This window comes from Thermobia domestica, chromosome 3, assembly GCF_964235325.1.
Source record: "Thermobia domestica chromosome 3, izTheDome1.hap1.1, whole genome shotgun sequence".
Lineage (NCBI taxonomy): Eukaryota > Metazoa > Arthropoda > Insecta > Zygentoma > Lepismatidae > Thermobia > Thermobia domestica.
The window spans coordinates 177,142,067-177,158,380 of record NC_137456.1 but is presented as its reverse complement, the minus strand read 5'-3'; the positions used below and the strand labels follow the sequence as shown (position 1 = coordinate 177,158,380).

At 34.1% G+C, this 16,314-nt stretch overlaps 1 protein-coding gene across 1 annotated transcript in view; it reads right to left on the bottom strand.

Annotated features, from left to right (window-relative positions):
• Positions 1-4,299: 4,299 nt before the first annotated feature.
• The window catches only part of LOC145680883 (monocarboxylate transporter 9-like), a 114,790-nt gene continuing 102,775 nt past the window's right edge, over positions 4,300-16,314 (bottom strand). The window contains exon 7 of the mRNA XM_081752031.1: positions 4,300-13,479. Within this exon, the coding sequence (XP_081608157.1) occupies positions 13,325-13,479 (155 nt within the window). The 3' untranslated portion in view covers positions 4,300-13,324. The remainder of the gene's footprint in view (positions 13,480-16,314) is intronic.

Genomic DNA, 16,314 nt, shown 5'->3' with positions numbered 1-16,314 from the left:
AAATTAAAAAAAAAATAATAAAAAAAAAGATCGTATAGATTTTAAATTTGGCAGTGTGGAGGGAGTATCCTAAACAACTGTGGAGTCTAGCAAATGATTTCAAGCACAAAATTAAACTATATATTGCTATTTGTCCATAATACTGAGACAATAATATTATCAATGATGTACGTGTACGGTAGTCTTAAATTTCTACCAGTTTAAATTACAAGTCACCTACAAGTCTTCCCAGAAATAATTTTTCTTTCTTTTCATTTTTTTCTTTTTACAAAGAGATACACACTCCATCAAATTATTTATGGACATGATCATATCAATATGCAATGAGAACTGTTTTATTTAAAAATAAATATTCTTACGTTAAATAATTATTTGTGCGCCACTAACCAGCCACAACATTATAACCTACTACCTAGTATTTGGTATGCTTACCTTTGGCTCGCAGGACAGACGCAATGTCATTTGGCATGGAAGCAATCAGACCCTGGTAGGTGGATGATGGTTTGGCGCACCACATTTGTACACAAATCGTTTAACTCTTGTATATTTCGCAGAAGGGATCAATGAGCTCGGATCTGATATTCAATGACATTCCAAATATTGAGTTAAGATCGAGCTAGTTCGGAGGCCAGCGTAGCGTTTGAGATTCACCACGATGCTCATCGAACCACTACAACGCAGTGTTGACCTTATAACAAGGAACGCTATTCTGCTGAAAGATGCCATTCCTAGCTTGAAACATGAACGTCATGGATGTGTTGTACCTGATCTGCAATGACCTGCCGATAACTGGGATCTGTTATGGTGCCCTATACAGGAACTACCGGGCCCGTGGATCACCAAATGAAGGTCCCCCAATTATATCGAACTCACCACTGACTTGTCGTCATCCTACTATGAACTTCTCGAGCAGTTGTTCCCTGCAAGGCGACGGATTCTAACCCGCTAACGATGTGATGAGGGCAGTATTGAATCAGACCATGCAACGTTGTGCAATTGCTCTGTGGTACAATGACGATGGGCACGTCCCCATTCCAGTCGTTATCGATGATGCCGTGGGGTTAACATTAGTACTCCTCTGGGATGTCTGCTGTGGAGGCCCATACCTGCCAGTGTACAGTGAACTGTGTGCTAAGAGAACACATTGTGTTTTGGTATTTTGTTCATTGTTAAAGTCTGGTAAAATATGCTGTTACTTGTGTCACAGTTTGCACCCAATCACGTTATATGAACTTCGATAGTCTCCGACCTCTCGCATTTCTAAGGATGTATGGCCGCCCTATGTCTTGTAGTTTAGTGTTGATTTTACCATCATTTTTCTACCTTTGGCAGACACTAACCATAGCAGCTCGCTAACACCCGACAAGTAGCACAGTTTCGGGGATGTTCGTTCCCAGCCATTTGGCCATCACAGTCTGGCCGCTGTCAAAATCTCATATATCGTTGGCCTTCCTCGTTCTACACACAGGCATCACACTGATTGGTGGAGTGAAATTTCTGTCATCATCTGGCGAGTGGGCCTACTGTACCCCGTACCCCTCACGTCAGCTCAATGTCTTCTTCAAAAAGTAGCGGTAGGTCACTGTATATTTCATGAGTTTCAGAAAATCTATCATCTACGATTTAAGGTTATATTGTCTAAGCAACTTATAGACCACTACCACACTATATGGATAACAATATGTGCTATCTCATTCCTACGTTTTATTAAAAATTCCAGAATAAAGCACAAGTATCTCATACTTGTACACCCTTTACAGTCCTAATAGAGCTATGCCACTGTACACCCAATTCCAAAAGAAAAGAGCACATTAATTATGACTGTTTTGATCTAAATATTTCGAAGTCCAACTTCAGGTATCTTCGAAAACATTAAGCAAAAGATGCCAGGTTCGAACCCCTAAGCCAACGTTTACAATCGAGAAAAAATGTTTAGATATGTTATTTCTTGCTTTAAGTGTAATAAGACATCTTAATAAATGAAAAAGAGAATGGAGGAAAAATTTGCAACGGATTTGAATATCATTGTCTTCGAAATTCAGTTATATTTCTTCAGAGGAAGCTCGACAGGAGTGTTCATGTTAGTTCAGTGGTCAGTTGCTCGGCAGATGTCGTGCTGTTCACATCGTTGTCTTGGTAGGTGTGAGAATGGCAGTAGTGAGTGTGTTTCCTTTCTTCAACTTACTCTGCATCGTCAAGTGGTGTATTTTCTCCTGCCAAGTACTTAGGTGAAACATAACTTCAGATTCGTATTTCTGGTAAAATTCTAACCTAAAATGATGTTGTATGACCCCTCCCATTTGAAATATTGGACCTCAATTCAAAATGGCGGATTTCAAGATGGCCATCAGGATGCCAAACAGCACCATCCAAAGTTTCGTCATAATTCTCAAGCCGTTTCAAAAATAAAAAGATGGTGCTGGACTTTTGCTTCACCCTGTATTTCCAGTTGAATTTATGATCACTTCTTGTGTAAAAAAGAAAGATGATTTGAATTTATTACAGAAATCTAACAAACCGTTTGCTCTTAGTTGTGCATTTTCTCAGTTTGTGTAAAATCACGATTGTAAAATTTAATTAATCAGACTTATGAGCTGGGCAGTATTTGGACATCATCGCGCTACAATATAAACTGTTAGTACCCACGACGCTACCAACTTTTACGCAATGGATAGTTGCGTCTAACATCCTTTACGAAACATCTCTTATAAATATGTCACGTGGTTCTACATAGTAACATTATTATTATTATTATTATTATTATTATTATTATTATTATTATTATTATTATTATTATTATTATTATTATTATTATTATTAAAATATCCTATTCATTCTTTCTTCTTAGAGAATGTAATGTATTTCCGAAAAAAATGAAACAATTAACAAGAGACGAGAACATACAGTTTAACATAAGATCTCAACAACATGAGTATCGCTGGCACCAAGGACGTGTACGCTAGCTATATAGGACGAAGGAGCTCAGATATGAGAGTATGAAACCATACTATGGTTCTTCTTATGTTCAGGAGAACCCCAAACCGAAGTGTTTTTCCTTAACTCCATTTCCAGTTGGAGATTATGTAGTTCGCACTCTACGTCCAATTATGATTTCGTGCTGCATATAGCTTGAAAATGAAGATAAAAGTGTTAAACTGAAATTAATCAACTCAGCTTGGCACCTTTACCTAGCTACTAGCAATGTTAAGGTCTGAGCGCATAACCTTAATCGCATAATAAAAATAGTATGAGGAGTGTTTTATTATCTCTTTCTTTCAAAGGAAAGGTTTTAATTATTATATGGAAATAAAAAAATAGGATATGGAAAACCATCGTATTTTCCCCTTCAATAATAGGTTTCAAGTATATTGAAATCATATTTTGCTCTAGTATTATGTCTATAACGTATAATGCGCATAAGAGTAACCGTATTTCTTCATCGAGTGGGATGGCCAACAGTTTGTATGATTAAAATACAATTAAAATTTTTAGTGATATTTTCAAAACGAAGACAAAGTATCAGGCCGTTAATGTACGATAGCCAATAGCTATTGGAACTGGATCCTAGGTTCTACCTCGATAGTAGCCATAACTACTAACTACAATAAGCTTCTGAACATTTCTCATACAATAAAATATATTTTATTTAAGGAAATTAATTTTAAATTGAATCATTCTGTTAACTGGGTAGGTCTATCCCTAAATTTAGGCTTATTTAAATCATTTATGCACATAGAATAAATTCATTTGCTTAAAAAGAATACTTATCAGCCTAACGCGTATTGTGAAAGTATGCACCACGATGCATATACAAGACTACAATAAATCAAATACATAGAGAGCTATTTATAATTCAATATATAGCTAATATTATAACCTATTCGAATGTTATTCTGAATTATACATTATATAGTAAATAAGAAGTTTAAAGATCTTATAAAATGGAACAAAAAGGAGAATACTGTGGTGGTGAATCATGACTTAACGTGACCATAATTCAAAATAAACCACATAGCCTCCAGCAGAGAGTAGACGAGATTATACTACTGCAGATGTTCAAACTGGTTCAGAGCACGAAATGAAACTATCTACTGTCAGGGGACGAAAACCAAATATACGAAATGCAACTTTAGCGAATAAAATGTAATAAAAGAGTCTCTATAGCTGAAAACACTTAAACCTGTTGACTTAACCAGCTCTAAAGCCTTACGTTAGTCATCAAATTATAAAGTAAAAAGATAGTAGTTTTATATGAAACATAATAACAGAACAATTTGTGGAGTAAAATAAACAGGTACGGAATTTTAATTATTTATTACGAAATTGTACAGAACATGACATTTACATTTTTCTGTTAATCGTGAATAGTACACAATGTTTTATTTATTCTATTGAACATTTCACAGTGCAATTGATATCCTATATTCTGACCCCCAAAAAAAAACTTTTACTTGCATTGCTGAATTAATAATATAACAAAAATATGAATAATTACGAGCTTTATAAGTAACATACACCCAGCAGAACCATATAAGCCAGAGCCTAACTGAAGAGAAATAGAAATTGCTAAAAGAAGTTAAAGAAATGCAAATATTCGGTTATAGACGAAATTTCAGCTGAGTTAATTTTAGATGGATGGGGAAAATTGTAAAACAAGATACACAAACTCATTCTCCTTATCTGGAACAAGAAGGAATTGTCACAAGAGTGGAAAGAATAATTTTTCCAGTTTACAAGAAAAGCGATAAAACTTATTTATCGAGACATTTCTCTTCTGCCAACATCCTATAAAATCCTATTACAGCGACAGACTGTCAGAATCGATAGTTCGTTCTTGAAAATTCCTTGTAATAATAATAAAAATCGCACCTGTACAAAGATATTGCGTAAGTTGGCGAAAGTATTAAATGAATGAAATATTTTATTCAATATTTAAATGAAATGAAATTTTTAGTTTTACGTCCTACGATTATGCCTTTAAGCCTAAATGAGACAGGTGGTAATTCATGATATAATTGGTGGAATAAGAATGTACGAGCATACGGGAAAACCTCGAGAAAACCCATGGACAGATGTTGTTCACCACAAATTCACATGGCCTGTGATCAAACTAGAGGTGAGAGTTTAAGCCACTGTGTCCCTCAACAACATTTAAAACTACGTAGCTAGAAATCTATCAACTTTCCATTGGTGTATGCATGAATTTGAAAGCTGAGCACGTCTTCTGATTTCTATCTAAATACCTATGTTTCAAAATCATGTGTTGTCGGAAAATGTATTTAACCAAAAATATTAAAAAAATAAGCTTTTATTTTTCAAGTAGTATTTCATAATATTGTCGATTTTCCAATATTAACAGCTCATTACCATGATCTGAAGTAAGTAGATTTCTCAGATACATTTAATTTTATTCATTATAAGAAAACTACTTCCTGACTCTTGCTATCAGACAAGTAGTTGAATATATCTCATTCAGGTACAGAATGTAAACTTTTACACTGTATGATTTTCTATTGGTCAGCTAGCTGTTTTCAGTTAATATTCTATCGCCTAGTGACTCAAATCGAAAGTAAGTCAACCACCTCAACACTGATTGGCATGAAGGTCATAATACAAAGTTTCGCAAGAGATCGGAATAAGAATCAAATTATTATCCATTAATATATACAGAGTGAATCAAAAGTCTGGACACGGTGGAATTACTCGAGAACTGAACTTTGGATCGAAAAACCAAAAAGAACACGTGTTTAGTAGTATTAAAAAACTATCTGATGAAACCTAACTCGACCCTCTGGACTCACCCCCTGAGGGCTGAGGTTGGGTCAACTTTGAAATTTCAAATGGAAACCCCAATTTTTGATTGCAGATTTGGATTTAGCGGCCCAAACTATGTAAGGTTTCATCAACACTTTCCCGTCGATGCATAATATGGCGCAGTAATCGGGGAAAATAAATGGCCCGTAAATGCCCCAATTTTGTTCATGAGCTTGGTAGTATTTCCGACATCTGTTCTCGTTCATTGTCACTGGTTCACTTCTCTGTTCCTTCTTGTTACTGGATAGAAACACACTACACAGAGACAGAATACACAGAGGAAGGCACACCTTCTTCATTCGGGCTTCGGGCAGTATCAGTGTTGCAAACCAGAAAATTCAAAAGCAGCGAGTAGAGGACAAGAAAAAAAAACAATTAAAATTAAAGAGAAAATTAAAGAAAAGTATAGCTATTGAAGTATCTGCTTATTGCACTATGGTGTTTTTTGACTTCTGTGTTTGAGATGAAAATGTATTGATATAACAGTTTTCTAATCGCTAAAATATGACATTCATTAGGGTCGAATGTGCCATTCTCTGATAAGGATGAACTATCGGAATGATCCAACCTTATCGCGGCAGTAGATCTCATCTTACACAAAATAACACATGACCACTGCGACCAGTGTTATCTTATCTGACGATTAAAAGATATCAGGATAATGTAGAATTGGTCCTATAACGTGTAAATGTTCGAATGGTGTGAAATTGTCAAAAATAGCCTGTAACTGTCAAGTTAATTTATGTTTGAAATAACAGGTGAACCAAAAGTCTGGCCACGGTGGAGTAATTGGAGAAATACACTTCTGATCAAAAAAGCGCAAAAAAATAAAAATAAACGTATTTAATATGTTTCAAGAAGCTATCCGATGATATCAAACGCAACACTCTACACCCACATTCTGGAAAGGAGCGGGGGGGGGGGGGGGGGCATTGATTTTTCAAATGGAAACTCCAATGTTTTATTGAAGATTCGGAGACTACATCCCAAATAATGTAAGTATAATCAAAACTTTTTCGTCGATGTGTGATATCGCGCTGTAATCAGCAAAATTAGATGCTCCCTTCTTCGTACATGAGCTTGATATTAGCTCCGACCGTCTGTACACGGTGCAGTATTTTGAGAAATACGCGTCGGATCAAAAAAGTTATTCAATGGTACCGAACACGATCCCGCACCCTACCGCTAGGTGGGGTTAGCTGAAACATTTGAAATGGAAGCTTTTATTTCTTATTGCAGAGTCGGATTCTGCGCACAAACCTGTATAAGATTTAGTCGAAACATCGTTGTCGCTGTGTGACGTGGCGCTGTAATGGCGAAATCAGGATAACTTAATATATGATCTTTAATTAGACTTGTGTGAGACGAGACCTCAGTAAGTCTCGCGCGAGTAGTCTCACCCGTCGGTCTCGCATAGTTTTAGATGGGTGAAATTATTATGGAATTCTTTTTCTTCTTCCTCTTTCTCCCCTTCTCCTCCTTCTTTCTCTTCTTCTTCTTCTTCTTCTTCTTATTATTATTATTATTATTATTATTATTATTATTATTATTATTATTATTATTATTATTATTATTATTATTATTATTATTATTATTATTATTATTATTATAGTATATTAATATCTACTATAATTTTGAATCTGCGAGACAAGACGAGACTTTCTGAAATCTCGTCTCGTTTCGTCTCGATTACATTCCTACTAAATGACGTTTAGAAATACAGACGATCACAATAAATTTAATTTTCGCCCTTATTAATACTACTGCAGGTTAAAGTGTGAATATACGCAAGTAAAGAAAACTCGACGTGTCAGCAACTAGGGATAGCGTTCCCGCGCATTTAGTTTAGTTGGCGATTTAGCTCAGTTGGTAGATACATGATACTGTAGTTACAAGTACGAGAGGAAGGGGAAGGGGAAAAATTTCATCTACACTTTGTAAAATGTTTATTTGCTTTAATGAGTTACAGGTAACACATTACACATAAAGAAATCTATTTATTCCATTTTTTAAAAAAGAAAAAAACAGGTGCTGGATACACAAATGGTGCGTAACGTAGTCAGGCCATCAGCGGCTCCGTCGACTACAAGACTGGAGCCTCACGGCAATGGGGTCTCAACGCTGACAATATGGCGGCAGCCATCACTCAACCACGGTGGCTCTGAGGCGGGTTTTGTTCGGAACAAAATCGGAGCCACGACGCCCGACGGATTCGGCCCGCCGAAAAGTACGCGGTTGGCCAAAACGGAGTTTTGCTCATGGGGTTGAGCTCCCAGCGGGGATTGGACCCTTGACCAGGTTCGCGAAAGACGAGCGGTCTAACCAACAGGCTACGGGTTTGCTCAAACCGTTAAAAAGCTATCCAATGATACGAAACTTGATTCCCACCTCCTGGGATGTAGCGGGGCGCAAGATAGACATTTGAAATGGGGACCCAAATTTGTGTTGCAGAGTTGGATTCTACGCTACCTCCAAAATATGCATGCATTGATTTGTTTTATCGATTCGTGACCTGGCCCTCTAATCGCTGGAATTAAGTGAACTTCGGATTATAGGCTTGATAGTAGCGTTGGATTTAAACTTGAAAAATCAAAATCACACAATTCGCAAGACATCAGCGATTGGAAAATGCAACAAATCATATTTAATATGTGATGAACAATCCCATCCAGTGAACAGTTCATTCCCACCTCCACCACCTGAAAGTAGGCTGCGTGCAACTGTCAAATCTCAAATGGAAACCTTCACGTATTATTGAAGAATCAGAATTTGCATGTAAGGGTTAATTGAGACTAATTTCTTTATTCCTGCTACATTGTAATGTTTTGTCATGTCAACAAATTGATCACATCAAACCCTAGACAAGATTTGATTCTGTCGTTCCAATATAATTTCGAAACTAAAGGAGTTACCACTAAAGAGCATTGTGTTAGCAGAATGCACATTTTAACTCGTACGTATGGACCACCTTAATTTCGTGGCATGGAGGCCTCTTAAGTACGTTGATCGAACTTTCGTTCGGGATAGATATGGCGAAGGTTATAGGCGTAACCTGTAATTTCGGTATTATAGTGGAGTATTTGTAAAAGAAGTGATACCTGTGTGTGTGTGTTATTCGTTTCATTATTGTTTTCTCTTCTCACATGCAATGTATGGATTTGTGAATTATAACACATTTAGTGACACATGACATGGGATTGCAACATTGGGATGGGATTGCAGGTTTGTTCGTACATTCACATGTTAAAGCGTCGTTCACCTGAACGATTCGTTTATAAGTGGCAGGTCTTTAACGGTGACGGATCTGTTGGTAACGATTCTCGGGCTAGCAGCAGCAAAATATCTTTCTTTTTCACCCCAAACAGTTAATTTACTTTCGCCGATTATAGCGCCATATTATGCATCGACGGAAAAGTGTTGATGAAACCTTACATAGTTTGGGCCGTAGAATCCAAATCTGAAATCAAAAATTGGGGTTTCAATTTGAAATTTCAAAGTTGACCCCACCCCAGCCCCCAGGGGGTGGGTCTAGAGGGTCGAGTTTGTTTTTTTTAATATTACTTCATAGTTTCATATTCATCAGATAGTTTTTTTAATATTACTAATCAAGTGTTTTTTGGTTTTTCGCTCCGAAGTTCAGTTCTCGAGTAATTCCACCGTGTCCAGACTTTTGATTTAATCTGTATAATTTTCTATTTTGCTTTCTGTAGATATATATTTAAAAAATATCTGTAGTCTACAAGTTAACAGTACACAACAACAATGTATACTCAGCAATCTATATTCAGTGTTACATATGTTAATACTTAACAGTAAACAATTAACCAATTGTTACCATAGATTCTTTTACTTTTATTCACATTTTTCCTTTTTATCTTTTGATTCTTCAGTGTTTCATTCTGCAGTTTTACCCAGTGTTTTATTTATGCACCACAATATTGCTTATTTCAGTGGACCGTTAGGTCGTTGAAGTGTATCTTAGATAATTTGGTGATTGATTGAATCATGAAATTTGTATAAATTAATACTATAGACCGAGATTAAGATCGAATAGCGTGTTTATATAATATGGAATTGAGAACATTTGGCTAAAATATTGGATTCTTGTATGTAAGTAGAGTATATGCATATGTATGTAAGTAGATTTTATATTATATTGAGTACGGGTTCTAAGAACCGATTGATTATATGACAACTCAAAGAGTATTGTCAATCAAGGAGTATTGCTTGAACTTGAATACATTTGGATTATTTATGTCTTGAAAATTATTTTGATTTTAGGCATAGCCTATACTTTAAGTTTATTTGTATGTATGTATATAGTCATAGTAATATACTGGTAATATTCACTTCTCGGTTTTGAGTTGGGGTGCATTCATTTTGCCTTATTTACCTTCCGCGCGCAAGCACGATCAAACAAAACAACAAAAAAAAAAAGCTATCGCTGACCCTATTATTTCTCTATTTTTCTTCAACATGAAATGTATATTAGTTCTTATTAATAAGGAAATTCTAAAGCTGTGTTCTTTTAATTTGAAAGGGTAGACAGTGTCTCAATGTCTCATAGCACTCTACGCTACTGGTAGCATGTACTTAAAACTTGGTAAGTATATACAGTGGACTCTTTTTAATTCGAAGTCCAAGGGGACACGAAAAAACTTCGAATTATCCAAAATTCGAATTATCCAACAACATTCATTTTCACATATATAACAACAAACAACCAAAGCACTGTGCATCAAAAACATATTCATATGGTGTAGACTTTACCTTTAAAGCAGCTTATTATTTGCGTGATCGAATACCGCAAACTAACAAACGATATTGACTCCACATAATTAAAACTACATGTACAATGGAAAATATATTAACGTACAACACTACAACATACAATGAATAGCCCAAACAATTAAATACCAGTAACAATTTGAATATTCTGTTCTCACTTTTAAGAAGTCGTAAACCTCATTTGCTTAAATTTGATTGTTTTTGTACGGTCAATAATTCTTGAACTTCATGTATTGTGTGGAATACGATATTAATAACATTTGGTTGACTTTATCAATAATTCATCTTAAATTTTCAACCAATTCTGAAACAAGATGAGATTGGCACACGTTCTCTATCTTTACTTCTTCCCCAACTCATCTTCATCTTTATCATTACATAGATTTTCTATTTATTTTTGTATTACTCTTCCCTACGGCTGCATCTGGATAACTGAAAACACGTTAAAACTGTATTTCTCTCTTTACATCTGCCCAATATTAAAAATTTTCAACTCCATTTACTTCGAAGTATCCAAAACATAGGTTCAAAAGTTCGATTTATCCACGATTTTTTATTATTGTTTTCATTACAGTTTTCAAGGGGAATGGACTTCTGTTCGAATTATCCAATATTTCGAATTATCCAAGTTCGAATTAACGAGATTCCACTGTATATCTTACCATGTACCATTCATCTTTGTAGTCTTGTACTTCTAAATACACAGTGTTTTATAAACTGATGAATCATTTATAATAACTCTGTATTTTTACTATTTATGCTTTGTAATTAGATGTGTGGTGTTCCTGAAGTGTCCTATGTACTTGCTCTCTAGACATTATATAAAATATGAAAAGGATGATAACGAACTAAACGATCGTGCTATATTACCATATAAATAGCAAATAGATTTGCTAAGAGTTTTTCAATGTTTCACATAAAAACTCGACCATTCTAAGATCTTTTCAAGTAACTCATATAAAAAATCTCACATTTGATGCTTTAGTATCTTTTGCTCTTAACCATTTGTTTTCAAAGCGTTCGTTAATGTTGAAGGCCAGTTACAGTAAACTATTTTATAGGAAAATATGAAAACAAAAATCTTACTTGTGGAACAGGGTTATGCTAATTACAACATTTATTTGTTTCTCGGTCAATATTTTGTTATGTTGGATGGGAAGGCTATTAAACCTCACTCGTACTCCGGAACCTCCACACATAATAAAGCAACATTAAGAACACAATCTCGACGACCTGTTTTTTTTTTTTTTTTTTTTTTTTTTTTTTTTTTTTTTTTTTTTTAGTTAATATTCTTGTCACCTTTCATAAGACAATATTCAAAAGTTGCTCCTGATACTTAACAACTTTCTCTTGACAATAACACATAAAACATATTTGTAACAGTAGTACTGTAACTGTAAGTTCGTGTAAAGGACAGTAGGAAAATTAAAAAGAAAGAATAAAGAAGACTGAAATAGCTTAAAAGCCTTGTATTTTAATATTTGTCACTGCTGCTTGCATTTCCTTAATATTATAATTACATAACAAAAGTATATTTAAAGATCTATTAAATAGGTTTAAAATTATATAAGGTATTCAAGATTTCATATTTCCTTGTAGCCTCTTCATACACTTTTGTCATTGTATCTACTATCTAGTTGTTGATGGGAACAATTTTGGAGAAGTAATTCAATTTATATATAGGTTGAAAAATAGAACTTGAGCATCATTAACAAGTGAACACGAGAGATCATAATGCAGAATGGGTAGTGTGTTGTATAGAATTGAAAATATCTAACTATCTAAGTAGATTCTTTATATATGTGTCTATACTTCTATGTTTTCTCACTTATCATTGTTTAATGACTAAATTATACCCACTAGTACAAGAGGTAAGTGCTGGGTTCATGAATGGCATACGAAATTAAAAAAAAAATGTTTAAGGGAGAAAGTCCATCTAATTCAAGGATGTTACAAGATAGAGGGTCTGCCTATACAACAAAATTGTGAAGCCATACGTTACAGTTTTGCCACCCCTACTCTGCCCATTCCGGCCAATAAGATCGCAATGTTTTGAGCCAAAATTCATGGCAGGAACGAGTGTAGCCAATCAGGCTCAGTTGTGTCGATGCTGAGTTATGTTTTGGCTTCACTGAGGTAATAAGTTGAAGATACATATAGGCAGATCTTCTATTTTATAACATCCTTGATCTAAATGTATCGATATATTACTGTCACTTTCTGCAGATATTTTCAACGATCATCAAACCAAAGCACTTCAAAAAAGGAACATAAATGAGAGTATCGTGTGGAATGAATACTGCACACAGACATTGTGAACAAACGTTTATCTCAATAAAACGAGACATTCATCTTGGCGCTTAAATATTAATTCACAACTGAAAATACTTCAATTGGTATGCTTTTAAAGGATCATCTAATTGTACATCTTTTATTTTTTTATATTACTAAACAATACATTACATATTTTTATATTGTTACATCATATGTTTTGGCAATATAAGATAATTCCTTGTGAAAATATTTTCTTTGGTTATTATATATAACATAGCATTTAACAATGTATTTGTTATATTCACCGACGAGTCAGTACCGCATCATACGTACTATAAATCTCAAGTAAACTCACTTCTTTGGAATGCTGAATAGAGTAGTTCTCAGAACATCTACTCATTTCCACTAAAAAACTTCTAGTTACTCACGTAGAATTAGGTTTTATAAGTTAAGCTACATTTTCTTCAGCGGATTTTTTGTTCCTTCTTCTTCTTCTTCTAATGATGATTTCTTCCAGCGTCCACGCGAATACACAGACCATCAACAACATAGATTCAATATGAATACATAATGGGTAACTTTGAGTTTCATCACGAATCATACCTTCACAAAAAAGAAAATAGTAGATGTTAATAAATAATTATTAAAAAAGAATTTGTCAAAATAGTGCAACATATACAAATCTACAAAGGAAAATGTAGAAGGAATGAAAAAAGAAAAAGAGTATACTTAAGAAGAATATCTCTTTAGACATGCGTTTTTAAGTTCCCAGTGTTAAAAGTAATGAGTAAATTGGATCTGTTTCGGTTATTACTTACGAGATTACACGAGACAAAGTTGTTAGCTCATTTCAATATTGTTTACAACTGTATAAGAACCACTTATCAATGACTGCATTATACAAAGACAGATCGAATTACGACAGGAAAAACAATATATCAAGGACACTGCAATTTTTTCTTAGTAGGCTACTTTCTAACCATGAAATTACTACAAAGCCTAATTTTGATATTTTTCATTGTTTCTCTATTTTCAAAATTTTAAAGATAAGAGCAGAGACCCATTAAGACCTCCTATTAAACATAGTTTTGGATTAAATATAAGGTATCCATATTAAGGTGCATTATGTTAAAAGAAGAACAAAGCTAAGATAAATGATCATAAGTATATCAGGAATAGAATGAGTTCAGAAAATAGTAGTATAAAAATTAAGAAAAAATTAACATAATACGGTTTAGTAAATGAATATATAATAATTTTGCTTTCGGTAAAATAGTAACTATAATAGAATGTTATTGAAATGATAAACACAAAGTAGAATAACCTTAATGAAATTCTGAAACAATATAATTTGAAAGGAGTACTGAAACCAATAAGTGCTTTTGTCGTATTACACGAAAACCATTATTTTTGTAGATTAGTGATTTTAAACTTTGCAAGAATAGCAACAAAACTTAAACACTAAATCAAATAGTGCACAGAAATGGAAAAATATATTGTAATATTAGCCTTTTAATCTATATTACTGATTACTGCTATATATATATATATATTTGCATTTCTCCTCCTACACTAATACTTATCGAGAGAGATTATTGCAAATGTGTTATTTGAGAACTTTTATAGATGTCATAAACCAGAGAAGTTTGTAGATGCTAAATTATTCATTGAATACCTTTCTCATTTTTTAATTTGACAAAACTAGTACATATTGTCTATAAGTTAATCATATGTCAATATTAAGATCCCAACTACTTCTTACATATACATTATATGCTAGTCCCAACTTTACAACTTCCGTATTTCTTTGTATAAATTTTCTCGTCGTTTTTATCAGTGGCGAAAGGTGATAGTTTCAAGAGGGTCCTATGTTCTACTACTACTACTACTACTACTACTACTACTACTAATAATAATAATAATAATAATAATAATAATAATAATAATAATAATAATAATAATAATAATAATAATAATAATAAATAAAAACAGATTAGACATAAATATTTTACTACAGAAACACAAGAAGACAAATTCAAAAAATTTAATGTAATTGTAGTCCATCGACAGCACTTGTTCGATCCGGATCTCAATTTTTATAATGAAATTCACGTACAGTATGTGACTCACAGCTGATCTTAATTCCCCGTAATGCAATTTAATTGTTTTAATTGGGCGCGATCGGGTGGGAAAGATGGATTATCACATTATTTGCGCCTCACAAGAAACATATATGTTGTTTAGTCTACTTGTGCTGAAATAAAATCTGCTTGTAAAATTTCGTCTTTAATTGTATTATTCAAAACACATGGCAAGCATTCAATTAAGTCATTTTATGTGTCACTTAATTCCCCTTTAAAAACAGAATCAGAAAAATATTTTTTCATACGCTGCTCTTTCTTTCAACAACTACAAATATATATATATTGTACAAATGCATGCAGAGCTCTCTTGCCCTCTTTTTGTTCTATTTTCAACACAGGAGTTGGTCTGCGTTCCTTGATAACATTAATTTTCAAAAGACAACTGACATAGAAGATTCTTTTATAGGAATTATATTATGTTTATATTCTCCACTTACTGACATTTTCTTTCATTCACTTATGTAAATGTAAGAAAAAATGTCACTCACAATATCTCAAAAATACCTCTACTCAAATCGAATGAACTCAACGAGTATGATTTCGTACAGGTTTGCGCCATCGTAACGGAATAAAGGCACATTAGTTTGCGATAATAGGCGTAGCACCTTTAGAATTGTTTGTTCCAGCTTTTTCGTTGCGTTGGGGTCCGCAAAATTACGAAAAGTTAGTACGGAATAGGGTCTTACGTTCTCTCGCTCTTTATTTCTTTGACATATCGAATCGAAATCGAAGGTCTTGAGAGAAACGCTTTATGTAGAAACGACAGTCGATAAGCGCTGAGGCCGGTCTCTTTCGCAGGTTATCACCAACACTTTCTCTCGCGGGATTTTCTGAGTAGCTTCGCCTGAGACACTACTCGGTGAGCCTCCCAGCAGTGGTGCTAACCACGATTTCTTTATCGAGCAATATTCTTTTTTTCAACTTAGAAAAATTCTGTGCAAGGAAAATTAATTAGTTACAAATTATAATTTTTGAAAGTAAATGGGTAGGTTCGGCCTCAGGGCCTCTTACGACCCTTCGCCACTGGTTTTCATTGACTATAAGGAGAAAGCTAACACACATTTTCTTGTTAAAATTGAGCCGATGACGCATTGAGTGTCATGTTGTTGCATGTTTAAACTTGCAGAAGCAGGTTACTATCCGGTCTCGCACCTACAGTTCAGTATGAGTTACCATTTAGTAATATTACGACACTAAACTTCATTGTTGTTATTGTTCCTTATCATAATAAGCAGTTAAGTAGTAGCAACAGACATATTTATTTAGTTGAAAAAATTAACCACCAGATGGCTGG